Consider the following 14,476-nt stretch of genomic DNA (forward strand, 5'->3'; position numbering starts at 1 on the left):
CCTGCGAGTATCCTGACTCTACCATGACTCTGTGTGATATTACAGGAAGGTGGATAACTGAGTTAACTAAAAAAAAGCAAAAATAGCCCTCTGAGAACTGGGATGAATCTAGATGTGAGGACCAATGATACAAAACTTCATTTAGTCATTACTGAGAAAAAAAGAATTAATTACCAATAAAGCAATCTTACAACAGCAGTATTACTTCAGCAGCCACCACTGCCAGCCAACCCACCTCTGCCCTCAGTACTTCTCCAGCTTGAAAACAAACACGTGTGTCCACACAGTGAATTCCCCCAAGGAGCTGATGCAGCAGACAGTCACTCCTTACCATCCCGTCCCCTACAGAAGCCCTTATTTCCACTCAGATCGTTGTGTAAGCACTCAAGGATTTACACCAACAAACTGGCTCGGGCAGGGGAGGGTGCCGAGCCAACAGGAAGTTATTCACAGCGATTACAGGTGCTATCAGCTACATCCTCCTGCGCCCTCAGATACAAATGCAAACAGGCATTAGTCAGACCCACCAGCAGTACCTGGAGCAGCTATTTCTCAGTGCTGTCATCAGCTCTCGACTTGCGCTGACTTCACGAAGCCGCCTCTTCCTGGAACTGGAATAACTCACAGCAACCAGCCCTTTGCCATCTGAATGCCCCAGCTGATTAACTGTCCCTGTCCAGCATGGACACAGCTTTATAGCCCCTGACATTTTTATGCCTTGTATTTAGCATTACAGAGTTTTGCTGCAATACGTGTATTCTGTATAGTTTATGATGCTACATGATAGCAGTTACCTTTAGGAACCATGCATATAAACAGATGACAGACCCAACCTCCAATGTCTTTACCTATACATGCCTATTAAACCTGATAATTTCCTTCTATATCCTCATCTTTTACTGCAGGCTTGAATCTCAGTTTGCAAAAACAGGCATATGACTACCACATTTAAAAGCTCAGTCAACCATGAGTGCCTGGCTTTATGGCTTGCCTGGACCACACTGAGTGCAAAGGAATTGTCTTAGACCACGTATAAAACACATAATATAGTTACAATATTTAGATATTAAAACATACATACATATGTAGATATAGAAAAATAGAGGGCAACAAAAACATAAAGCTATTGTGTTGGACACATGGGACCGCTGTTAAGATGAAGCCTAAGAGCAGCACTGCTCTGTGCTGTTCTTGGGGAAGGCAGGACAGCAGGAATCAATTCTCCCTTCGCTGTGAAGTGCTTTACTGTCTCTCTCTAAACAACCCATTTCCTATTTCCACTTAAGGCACGGGGAAGAATGGGGGATGCATATTCTGGAGCTGTAATTAAAGTTTTCTTGCCTGCTGTGCTACACGGGCCTCCAGCTGACCACACACAGAAGCAAAGCTTGTGCAGTATGGCTGCAGTATGGCATGCAACACAACCACTGGGTGGTGACTCAAAACACAGACAGTTCTTAAAGTCAACAGAAAAATACCAGAAGATGGACTATGCGCACAGCTGAGCACAGATAACCTTTGGACTCCAGCAGCAAGGATAATCTCCATGGACAGCCCCTCACAATTGCAAGGAATTCTAATGAAGCTGTTCTAAAAGAGCAAACCCTTCAGTGGTACCCAGCCAGCCACAGGATCCGGAGCCCAGCTTTGTGTTCTGCCATCAGCTCTGCTTAAGTTCGTGCTGGAGTGGACGAGCTGTTCATTAGCTGGACTCCTGATGTGAATACAATTAATCACAGCCACAAACCCTTCCAGCATGAAGCTTAGTTAGAAGAAATGATCAAATTTTAAAGCCCAGTATTTACAAACACACTTTAGCCAGTCAGATGCATTAAAATACAACACAGCTCAGGTTTAGTATTTTAAGCCATTATGTGATGCTGATGTTGTCCTGTTAGCTCAGGTTTTTCCTCAACTACAATGAAGTTGTAATCTTCATCTTGCAATCTGTCCTAAGGGCAGAGGGCTCCCTGCCCAACATCCTACATCAATGAGATATAACTAAAACAAAATACCACCACACTTGACGAGACTAAGGCTCTATTTGAACATACTGAAAGAAAGGCAGGTAAGAACTGTTTCAGAGAAGCTGAACACCTTCATCCATAGGATCCACATGGCAAAGCAGGACCTGAAGCGGTTCATTTCTATTCAGTGCTGGTATTTTTTTTATGTCTGCAGCTCTTCAGTCGCTATCTCCACCTCATTTACAAAGCCTTTTAATTTGCTTTTTTCCTTCTCTCTCTCCATGCCAGAAAGGAACAAACTGCCATGCAAATGTTCTCTAGTTTCACACTGCAAATAATCCTTTAAAGCCTGCAAAGCCTCAGTTATCCAGGAAGTGCAGCAATGCCGGAGCATTATACAAGTTTTCATTGCTAAATCAATAACACACATTTTTGTTTATATACATATTTAAGAGCAGGTTCACTTAATTCCCTCTCTTCAGTTCCAAGTCTAAGCACACAGTATCCAAAGCAATTGGATATAAAAATATTTCCTTAAACTCTTTTCTAATCTACTTTCACACTTGGATTTCAACATGTGCTCAATTCCTGCTTATGCAAACAACATCCTCTCTCTCTATGTACACACACGTTCCCCTTAGCCATATGGATCTGACAAAACTATAACATTTGACCTCAGATGTGCTGAAATCCAAATAAATCATCCTCACATCATTTAATGAACTTAATGAAAGCAAGTTGAAGTTTTTCTTTATTGACAAAATGTTGTTCTTGAATGCAACTGTTCAAAGACCAGCTTTCACATGAGTTAATTTATGAGACCATCAGCCTTCCCAAACACAAGGTTTCTGAACGATAAGTAGCAGAACACTGGATACAGAAGAACACAAATACGGAAGGAAACTGGGAACGTCCCAAGGCATCACCCTTTTTTCCCATATACAAACAGCCTTTTTCTCTAACCCCACAACCACAGGCTGGGAGGCCTCCCCAAGTACTCTCAAAGAAAGGCCAAGTGCTTCGGTTGTTAGTCACTAACAAAAGCATTCACATTAAGGCTGTTTGTTTGTTTTCCCCCTCTGAAGGAGGCAAGGCACATTTCCAACATAAATGTGAGCCTTCTTTTAATTCTCAAGGCACGATTCTAAATAGGTAGGAGTGTTTCAGGAGACAAAGTGTTTCATTTAAACAAGTCTAAATAGATGCTCACAAACAACTCATTACTGCCACAATTTCATCATCAGAAATAGCTGAACCGCACTGAAAACTTCCTTTAAAAAACAGCCCACAACACAGGAGCCTTCAGCATAAACAACTGAAATTGCTTCCAAACATTGTAAGCAATGAAAAATCGACACCTTCCAACAGCCCTTGCTCAGCAGATAGTTCCACCAGCACCAACTGCACTGACAGGTCTTACCCAAGAAAAGTCTCTCCATATACATCCACAGCCTTATTCCTCACCACCTGCCCGCTCCCTTGCACAACACCAAACCTTATTTCTCACAGCAGGGACACCCGAGGACTGCAGTCAAGTGTCCTCATGGAGTCACCTGGTCATATATGTCTTTGCTGAACAGCTCTGTGAGAGTTACCCTACACCTGCACCAAAATGGGTATACAAATCCATGTTATACCTCCTTTAATAGATGCCAAGCACTAATATATTACACGCAAACAACAAATAACATGACTCACCTCCAAGGTTTTCCAAGAATATTCAAACCATGCACAACATCTGCCACACAGAAAAATCCCTTCCATTCAAGCCTCCAGCTGCACGTAGAGGCTGGATGAGCAAGTGATTTACCACAGCCGGGCTCTGAGCATGTTAGAGCGAGGATCCTGACTATGAGCTTAAAACATACCGCAATAGACCAAAAAACTAAACTGAAATCAGGAATGGATTTACAGACCAAAAGGAAAATAACTTCACTGCATGCATTACATATAAAGGTACTAATTAATATGACAGCATTTTCTTCATCGCAGACACAACATTTTGGGCTTACAGGAGTTAAGGAAACAGTAGGTTTCTGCTGAGGTAATTCCTCAAATCCACTTAGTCTTCACAAGGGAAGAAAATAAGTTCTGGAATGCTTTTCAAATGGCCGCAGATCACTTTCGATCTGAGCCCAGCCAAAGCCCCATTCGATGCTATTTGTATCGGTTTCACTTCCAACCCTTCCTTCCTCCTCTTCACCACACTGCTACAGCAGAGTGGCTTCTCAGTCTGACCATCACCTTCTTGTGACAGGGATTCCTTTTTCAGACCATCTCAGGCATTTCTCAAGCAACTGCTGCAGCAATTCTCAAAGCAAAATGGTTTTTATCCTATTAGCACTTGTGGTTTGTATCTATAAAATTAATCAGGATTCCTACCTCATTAGCTGCTAAAGTAGCTACTCTGAAGAAAAATCCACGGCCATTTTCAAAAGTCTTTTGTCAGAAAAGTGATGAAACTACATATTGTGTTCTGACCTTTAATGTTTGGTGTCGCTTCCTTCGGTGTCACTTGAAAAATAAAAAGGAAACGCCCAAATGCAAACAGTACTTCAAAAGAGAAGCTGAGAACTTGCTTCAGACTTGCTATTTGCTGACTGGAAAATACATCACCATCATCGCTAGAAAAATCCCTTCAGCTTTAGTCCAACACGGACATAACCGCATGCAGCCGAGATATTCAAGGAACACTTTGCCTAAACCCTTAGCAGAGATAAAGACTGTTCATTGAGATTATTTGAGCTAATTACGTTACATTACTCCGTTCATATCTACCCGCAGCGCAGGATGAACGCCGGCCTCACACACCCCCAGTCCCCCCTTACACGGGATCAGCGGCCGAAGCGTCAGTTGCACGGAGCGCGTTCGCCGGGCTGTTACATAACGCGCCGCTCCAGGAGCGATGCTGCAGCGTTACCTCCCGTCCGCTCACGGCAAACACGGGCACGGCCAGGGGGGTGGCGGGGATGAAGCAGGACTCCTTCTTCCACCTCACCGTCCTCAAGGCGAACGCGGTCCGCAGCCCCGCGGCGGGACGGGGCAGCACCCGCAGCACCCTCCCTGCCCACAGGAAAGTGCGGGGCAGCGGCTCCCACCCCGGCTCGCCGCTCACCTCCCGGTCCGCTGCCCCAAAGCAGTCCCGTCCTCTTCTTCCTCCTCCTCCATGGTACCGCTCCACCCCCTCCGCGGCGGCTCCCCGGCTCTCCGGCAGGAGCTGTTGAACGGCTGCGGCTTCCCGCCCGCGCAGCACAGCGCCGAGCAGCTCCACAGCGCCCGGCCCCGCACCATGCCACAGCGGCACCGCGGTGCGACCGCCCCCGCCCGGCCGTGTATGGGGCTGATAAGATGGCGGCGGGGTGTGGAGCCCTGTGAGCCGGCCAAGAGCTGTGGATGGCCCCGATAGTTCGTCAGCGTTCCCCGTGTGGGAGCCCGTGTGTGCTCTTAACTCACTGGGGATGTGGCGAAAAGTTTCCTAAAGTTGGTTCTCTCGGGAACTGGGAGCAGTGGGACATCTCACACAGGATCAGAGGTGAAGGTCTAAAGATCCTGCGGGAAGCACAGCTATAGATAAGGTGGAGAATGGCTTGAGAGTCCTGAGGAGAAGGATTTGGGGGTGTCAGTTGATGAAAGACTCAACATCAGCCAGCAGTGTGTGCTTGTAGCCCAGAAGGTCACAGAATCACAATCACAGAATCACAGAATGGCCCAGGTTGGAAGGGACCTCAAGGATCATGTAGTTCCAACCCCCCTGCCTGGCAGGGCCACCAAACATACACCTTTACTAGATCAAGTTGCCCAGGGCCCCGTCCAACCTGGTCTTGAACACCTCCACGGATGGGACATCCACAACCTCCCTGGGCAGCAACCTCCCAGGTCAACCATATCCTGGGTTGCATTAAGAGAAGGGTGACCAGAATGTTGAGGGAAGTGGTTCTGCTCCTGCTGTGCTCTTATGAGACACCACCTGGAGTACTGCATCCAGTTCTGGGGCCCCCAACACAAGAAGGATGTGGAGTTGTTGGAGCAGGTCCAGAGAATGGCCACAAAAAAGATCAGAGGGCTGGAGCACCTGTCCTATGTGGACGAGCTGAAAGAGCTGGGGCTTTTCATCCTAGAGAAGAGAAGGCCCCAAGGGGACTGACTACATAGTCTAAAAGGTTCCTTCCAACCCAAACCAGTCTATGATTCTATGGAAATGTAAGCCCTACTTTTCTCGTTATTGATCTATCATTCCCTTAACCTGTGTAAGGTAAGGAAGGCTAATACTGCCACATTATCTTGTTCAGAATGAGGAAGATCAGTGTGTATCAGTTACCTTTGGTCAAGCAGATTTGCTGCTTATTCACTAGTGGGAAAATCCCAGTTCGATCCTCCTGATTTTTCTCACCTGACTTTGCCCAATCATTTCATCTCTTATCAGTATGTTTAAAGATAAGCAGGCCTTGTAGTTGTTTTGATTTGTACTCACACTTCATTCAGCGTAAATCTACATGGATTGAAGTTATTTCTACTCTTACTGTATAGAATCCAAGGCTGACTACACGAGCTGGATGATAAAGCTGCTCTTCATAGCTACAATCAATGCCTGTGTTAGGTTAGGAATAATTAACACTTTGCATAGGGAAGCACCTCCAGACCAGTAGTATCTGATTGCCAACAGTAAGGAATTTGGGATGCTTATCCTGAAGGTCAGCTGAATGTCCCTGTGCAGGTAGAGCTGCATGCACGTGTCATTTGGAAGTTGTTTGTATGTCACCAGTGCTACACAAGCCATACTGGAGGAGGTTGTGCTTTGTTGTGTTTTGTCTATATAGCAAATAAAGATGTCAGCATTTGGAGGCTGTAAGTAAAGACAACTGGTGTCTGTACAACACGCAGTGTTCACAGTGTTTAATTTGAAAGGGAAACATCTCTTTTTCTAGTGAAGAATTACATGGTTGTTCAAGTGCGTTCTGGCACAGCTAGAAGTCTGTATCTAATGTGTGTTACCTACTCTGCCACAGCACTCTGCATAACATGAGAAAATTCAAGTCTGAGAGGTGTTCCACAGCAGAACCAGAATTTAAAATTAAGTAATTTCCTGTTTCACTATTCCCATGAGCCAGCTAAGATCTCAGGCTGGTCCTGCTGCTTTGCTATGTTTTGATCTTTCAATGTCTTATGTGCACAAATGCACTTAAACTAAGGAAAAGTTCCAATGTGTGCTCAACAAGTTGGGCAAACCCAGAGCAGAGATCTGACTTGTAAAATACCACAGACATGCTGCTGTGCTCAGAGGACTGATGTTCAGATTCTGCAGAAGCCGAGGGCCAGAAGTAACTAACAGATGGGGAGATTCCAGCCATCTGTGAATGAAGTTGGAGTTTTTCTTGACACCTGGTCTGTAATGATTTTATTTTCTTCAGTGATGCGCATTTCTGCTAATGGTACAGTTCAGACTGGCCCTATATATGACCACTACAAATGGAAATGAAAAAGATTTGGAATCTGCTTTGTACTGCAGAGAGGTACATCTGTATCAATCAAATGGAATATTCTTGGGTCGGTGTGTTTTATTTTCTCACAGTGAAATTTAACAGTTGAAATAGAATCCTGTTTTATTGAGGAAGTTTTTATGCTGTATCATTTCATTAACCCTTTGGAAGGAGATATACCTTAACGTAGCTTAAACTGCTTAATACAGCTACCTGTACCTTAATTAGAATCACGCAGTTGGTATTTCATGAATTGTATCCACAGTGGTGTATTTCCCTCAGAGATAAAGTGTGAATTAATCATGAGCAACACAGCTCAACTAACTTGACCAAAAATCTCTTGATGAGGGGTTTCACTTTCAATGCAACAGAGATTTGTCACTATTTTGTTTAGAACTTAGAAGTGTGGAATTAATATCTTATTTACAAAGTGTAATTTAGTGAGTTGACATAAGCTGTGTCAGAGGAAGGTACCTACTGTCCTGGACAGGACAGTAACTGAAGCACGATCTAAAGAAGGCAAAAAAACCCAACAAAATTCTTATAATGAAAGATTTTTTTAGCTTTGTACCTGAGCTGTCTTGTCTTGATTGTGAAAATCCTCCAAGATAATAAAATATTAAATGTTCTGCCATCTCTTGCTAACATTAGAACATCAATATCATCAAACCCCGCTAGACTTAGTTTAGACTTAGGCTCACTATATACTAGGCAACATTTTCTCTGTCAGCACAGATGCAGTTTATAGCATTGGGAAGCACACTCGCTGAGCTGGATCTCTCAGTGAAATAAACTATCCCAGCAAAGACATTTTTCACCACTCTGATAGTGTCCCTACTAAATCTTTTAAAGGCATATGAATGCTGAACCAAAAGGAAGTCTGCTAGGTTGGTAAAAGTCACTCTGGTAAAACAGTCCCATGCTGGGACAAAATGGAAACATTTTCCAGTAGGGCAACCTTGCCCTTCTAATTGTAACATGGGGAGGAAACCATTCTCATGGTATCCGTGCTGTTTTGGAAAGAAGTCAAAGAAGACATGGCATGGTGCAGGCAGAGACAAGCAGTTTCAAAGCATGTTGGATGATAAGTTTTCCTGTGAAGGAGGGTTACACTGCCAGCTAATGCATATACATAAAGGCAATGAGTGCTTCACCGGAACGTTTAATTAAAACATACCTAACCATAAAATATTTCTCCAATCAAGGCATAGCCCTTGAAAAAATAGTTAAGCCAACATTCTTGCTGAGCTCCAAGATGTGTTATTGTTTTAGAGAATCATTGTGAGTTACTCTGCATGTCAGAAGCCTGATGGCTGAAGGATGTTCCGGGGAGTAGAATGAAAAATGGCTCAAGAATGATCAGTGGATACAGACCTGGCAAAAGAGCCCCTTGTAGTTTAAATGGCAGCTTTAAATTGCCATGTTCACAACATTGATACAGAATCAATATACAATACTTAACAAAGTAACTGTAAATGTCATGTTTACTGTTTCGGATCCAAACGTCTTGCATGGTAAAGAAATTGACCAGACTACAGAGAAGAAATTTAGAGAACTACTAAAAAACAAAACCAAACCAGAAAATCACCATGCTTCTAAATATTAAGTGAAATACTCTCTAATGACAAGCCAGTGTCTCTACTTTCTACTTAGAGGATAGCACAGAACCATGGAATGGCTTGGGTTGGAAGGTACCTCAAGGATCATCAAGCTCCAAACCCTCTGCTGCAGGCAGGGCTGCCAAACTATAACTGGAGGAAGACAATAACTGGGACTATAATAGATGCATTTAGGTTGTATCTGTACTAATAATGGTCCAGGAACATTCTTCAGCCTTGAAGCCAAATTGTACAGAGCATATATTTTCATAAAGATAACTTATTCTAGCCCAGAAGAGCTGGTGGCTTCATTTGCCCCCCTCAGATGCCTCAGCTGTGATTAGTGTATGAAAGAGTGTTTGTTGGCACGAGCCAAAATGCAGGTTGTTAAACCTTGGTAGTGATTTAATAATCCCTGGTGATAGTGCAGCTGAATTCAAGGTCCATGCCCTATTTACTGGAACACATCTGGCCTTAGACAATAACTGATTTTGCAACTTAACCTTGTATCTTGTTAGTAGTGCCAACCATTATCACAGAGAGCCAGGACTCCCTGAACCCAGTACTGCAGGAGCACAGCCACATAGACCTCCATCTCAAAGAGCAGCTCTCAGGACTGTTCCTTCCTCTCCTGACATAATTTCTTCATACAGTGGATGAAGTCCACTGCCTCACACCTGTCCACCCCTGTGAACAGCTCATACCTGGCTCCAGTGAGAAGAGTGAGGTTTTGAGGAGCCAGAGAAATGGGCAGCTCAGAGGAGTAAAATGGGTACTTCTGAAATCTATCCATACCTTCTTAAGGGTCCAACACAATGGAAGGCAGAGAACACAGCTATGTACATATGAAACAAAAGAGACTGTATGTAATGGCAGTATGGATTCTGAGACTACCTGGAGTTCAGATATGTTTATATGCACCTTATCTGGAAGCTCAGGAATTGAGACTGTAGGAAAATCTCATGTAGGAACAGAGGTGAGGGTCTAAAGATCTTGGGGGAAGAGAAACACAAGCCTTTCTTATCTTGTCTTAATCTGCCATTCCGTTAACCTCTGTAAGGTAGGGAAGGCTAATACTGCCACGTTATCTTGTTCAGAATGAGGAAGACCAGTATGTATCAGTTACCTTTGGTCAAGCAGATTTGCTGCTCATTTACTAGTGGGAAAATCCCAGTTCATTCCTTTCGACTCTTCTCACCTGACTTTGCCTGAAAAGTTTTCTATCAGCATGTCTAAAGATAAGCCGGCCTTGTAGATGTTTTGGTTTGTACTCACACTCTATAAAACATAACTTTATGTGGATTGAAGTCTTGCCCTATTTTACTGGCACACATCTTGCCCTAGATAATTCCTGATTTGAAATTTAACCTTGTATCTTAGAGGAAATTAACACTGTTGCATTTGTTTCCAAAATCAGTGAAGCTTGACAACTTCATTGCAAACATGAAGCACTAGGAGAGGATTCTGTTCCGGTTAGTGCCTGTAATGAATTGTAACATTGCATAACATTTTGTGAAAGAACTGTGATTAAAATTCATTTAGGAAATTCAATTACAGGGGCTAGAAGGCCTGGTCAGATTTGCATTCTTTTTTTTTTTTTCAGTGTCACTGAGCATAAAGAACAATCCTTGCCCTTCTGTGAATGAATTTGTAGCTAGAGCAGGATATATTAACAGGTTTAATAAATAGGAAGAAGTACATTTGGTATGAAAGGGGGAGAAAAATAAACAAAACATTGAGAATATATAGATTAGCTCCTCACATGGTTTCGTTTTTATGAGTGACTTGACTTTCAATCATGAATTAGAAATCCCAGATCATTGTACTGTAGGCAAGATGATGACAAACTGTTTGTGTCTAAATGCATTACTGGAGGGTGCCCTTCTGGCATTCATTTTAAACTCATGCTGTAATGGATTGAGCTTGTATCTATCTTTTACAACAGGGAATATTTTTTACATATAGTACCATGGCTTGAATGTCAATGTCAGTAATTGCTAAGATCTTAACTATACCCTTTAGATGGATTTCTGATATGATCAGATCACTGCCTGTACATTTAATGAACCTTATTCTCATGTCACTTACATATTTGCAGGGATTATTTATTTATTTGCTTGTTTTATTTTTTTTTTCTTAAGTTGTTTGTTTTTGATGTGTGGCTCTAAGAAATATCTGGTCTTACTTCTGTGCTTCTATTTACAAGTGGTAAATAAAGACATTTGTCATCCCTCACCCTCATCAGCAGAGGAGTGAGGAGTGTGGGTCCTTCAGATGGTCTGGCTGCCTTCGTGGTTGTGAGTGTAACTCTTGGCAATGCTCTTTGGCCCATAGAAAGTCTGCTGTGATGTGGGAGCAAAATCCATCCTGCCAAGCTTATCCTGGCTGGACTGCAGAATGAAGGGGTAGGTGCACTGAAAGGGCTACAAAGTGCTTGGGGAGGGACAGAATGCAGATATGTAGGAAAGGAAGGAGGCACAGTATGGTACTGACCAAGGAAGATGCTTTAAGAGTGCATAGGCCTGAGTTTTCACCAGCAGTGTCCTAAATAGATTGCTCTCATGATGATTTCCAAAGAGGACCAAGAGAATGAGCTGATCTTGGGAGTGAGACAGGTCAATTGAGCTGTTGATTCTACATGATTTATAGGAGCTGCCTTTAAAGCTGTGGAGCACTGGAACTCTCTTCTTTCTCACATTTGAACATAACATCTTTGAAGTCTTGCGGACAGTCCCTGTTGGAGGTTCACAGATGTTTATTTCCTGCTAAATAGTGACATATCCATTCTAGGAGCCTAGGATTGAAACTACTTGAATACACTGTTCCTCTTTTTTTGAGCTTAGAGCCTGTTTAGTACTTCTGGCAACAAACAGAATAAAACCAATTATGTTCGTGGAAGAACTGGAGCTACATTTTACTTGTATGCTTTTAGAGCACTTGTAGAAAGCCAGTGTCACATCAAACTATACAGTCCTATATAAGTAGGCTATTTCAGAAAGAATGAAGCTAGGGAAGCTGGATTTTCTGTTCATTTTTATTCACTGCTCTGTACATTCTCCCTGCCAATGCAATAATACAAGCCCACCCTTCTCTATGCCCTACTCACCATCTCCTTGGGCAAGAGAGAGCATGAGTTGTGACCAATCCAGTTGGACACGTGCAGACTGACTGGCTGCATGAGCCCACTGGCAATTGGTCCCTAAGCATAACACACACTGCTGTTTTCTACCTGCATTTGTCATATTCAGAGAATAATTTGAGTCTCCTTCCACTGTCCAGCTACTGATGTTGAAGAAAATTATAGGAATTTAAACATCTTTTACATCACAGATATACAGGGCTAGAAGAGACTTCAAGACATTCTGTAATCCAAGCTATTACGTTCAGCAAGGCTCTTTCATGTAACTTCAGCATTATAATTGCCAGTAACACCACACAGGCACACTGCGTGCTGCAGGAACTGCTTTCAGCTGCTAAGAAGCTGTTGTGGCACTGCTGGGCTCCCAGGCTGAGCTCCCTACTGAAATGAGTCTGAAACCACTCCTTCATCCTCAGCTCCCAGGAGGGTGAGGGAAAGGAAATCCGCTTTGGCTTTAACAGCTGGCACTGAACAGAGGAGGGGGTTATAAATAAATGCAAACGGAGAATGAGGGCATGTGACAAGAGCCAGGAAGGTCACTTTTTGGTGTGCCAACAGATGAGCAATGCTCAGAGTGGTATTTGACCAAATGTCACTCTTTATGTGTAGACACGATGATGATGTCAAAAAAGGCTCCTTTGAGTTGAAGTTTGGGAGGATCCTCTATTTAAATCCTGTCTGAGCTACTGACAGGCTGCATGACCTTCTAGAATATACTGAGCTCCATGGGTCAAACTAGTTCTTGCTGCAACTAAATTGATGACAATGGAATTATTCTGGGAGTGAACTTGATTTCTCAGACATCAGTCAACACAGCTGGTTCACAGAATAAGTGAAAGAAAGCAACCATAGATTTCACTGGAGGACAGATGAATCTGAACTGAGTCATTTAGTATCTGCAAAACAAGAACAGAAGCACACAGTCGTTCCTTAAAATGCATTCTATTTCTATATTTTTTAAAGGGATGTAATTATTATGTGTTTTATTTGTAACTTGTGAGTGCTTCTTTTAGTATTCTGGTATAGTATTCTCTTCAAAAACTTGATAACTGACTCAGGAATAGAGCACTGTGTTGCACAATGGTAAGCTTCTTTCAATGAAAATTCTTCTGGTGTCAGATTATAAAATAATTGTGATAATTAGTGAATGATAAGAATTGGTATTAAATGTACCTAGGCAACATAAGCAGGTGATAAAACCGTCTGTAAAATGGAAACAAAAATGATTTCTAAGCTTTCTACCTCCTGAGGTGGAAGCTGATAGAAACCACAATGTTATGGATTTGAATGTAGATGAATAACAAGTGATTTACTTCTTTGTGGAAAAGTAGTGAGTAACGAGCGATCTCTCACTGATGTTTAACTCCACCATTTGTTTAACCATAGAGGTACTGGAAATTTCAAGTGCTATTTCCCCTAGTTTCACCAACACCTCTACAAAGAGTCGAGTTGAAATAGGGAAGTCAGGCTGTGATCTTGCTTTCAAGGCTGGCTGAAAGGAATCTAAAGGCTGCGGTTGGACTTGATGATCTTCAAGGTCTTTTCCAACCTGGATAATTCTATGATTCTATGATTAAATCCTGATGTCAGCACACCTGCATCATGAGCAGAACTTTGGGGAGGTTAGAAAGCATAAATTGACCCGGACAAAATGATTACAGAGCAATAGTAAGATGTGCTCTCCAGCACAGAAAAAGATAAACAGAGGGTTCTCTTATCTCTGCCATTCCTGTCATTTAAACAAAACGAGTAGTTACAAATCAAAGGGTTCTTTTATCCCTACTGCTTATGGGATTTAAGCTAAACAGCTGTTCTCAAAACCTCGTGTATGTTTCACTTCTACCAGAGATAAACTAGCACTAGATAAAACAATATTGACTTAGCCAGCAAAAAAACCCACAAACCTAACCTAATTTAAGAAAACTTGGACATATGACATTGGTACATGTTTCCCTTCATTTTCATTCCAGCTTAGTAGAGAGGACAATGGAGTTGCATCGCCAGATATCATGAAATAAAAAGAACCCCCAACGCCTTCCATTTCTTATCAGCGCTGATTAGAGCAGGACGTTGCTTCATGTGTCTTTTATTATACCTGTTTACATCTCTCATTGTGCAGCTGCAGCAGTATGTGGTGTCATAACAGCGTTGGCTTGTTGGGTTTATGGTGCAATAATACCCAGGACACGTTTCTGAGGGGCATGTTAGTAACACTTCATCATCTTTCTGTGCAGCTGATTATGTTTTAAAACAGTGCCTTCCATTCTGAACAACATCCTATTTTTTCTCTTTTCC

The 14,476-nt window shown here is 42.6% G+C and overlaps 1 protein-coding gene across 7 annotated transcripts in view; it reads right to left on the reverse strand.

Moving 5' to 3' along the window:
- The window catches only part of NAPEPLD (N-acyl phosphatidylethanolamine phospholipase D), a 29,485-nt gene that overhangs the window by 14,168 nt on the left and 841 nt on the right, over positions 1-14,476 (reverse strand). The window contains exon 1 of one of the 7 annotated variants that reach the window (XM_015883672.2): positions 5,083-5,292. The exons of 1 other annotated variant lie outside the window; for it this stretch is intronic. In XM_015883672.2, coding sequence (XP_015739158.1) covers positions 5,083-5,258 — 176 coding nt within the window. In that variant the 5' untranslated portion in view covers positions 5,259-5,292. 5 more of the 7 variants (XM_015883991.2, XM_032442332.1, XM_015883907.2 and 2 more) reach the window with 5 other exon arrangements.

The sequence above is a fragment of the Coturnix japonica genome, chromosome 1 (assembly GCF_001577835.2).
Source record: "Coturnix japonica isolate 7356 chromosome 1, Coturnix japonica 2.1, whole genome shotgun sequence".
In the NCBI taxonomy this organism is placed as follows: domain Eukaryota; kingdom Metazoa; phylum Chordata; class Aves; order Galliformes; family Phasianidae; genus Coturnix; species Coturnix japonica.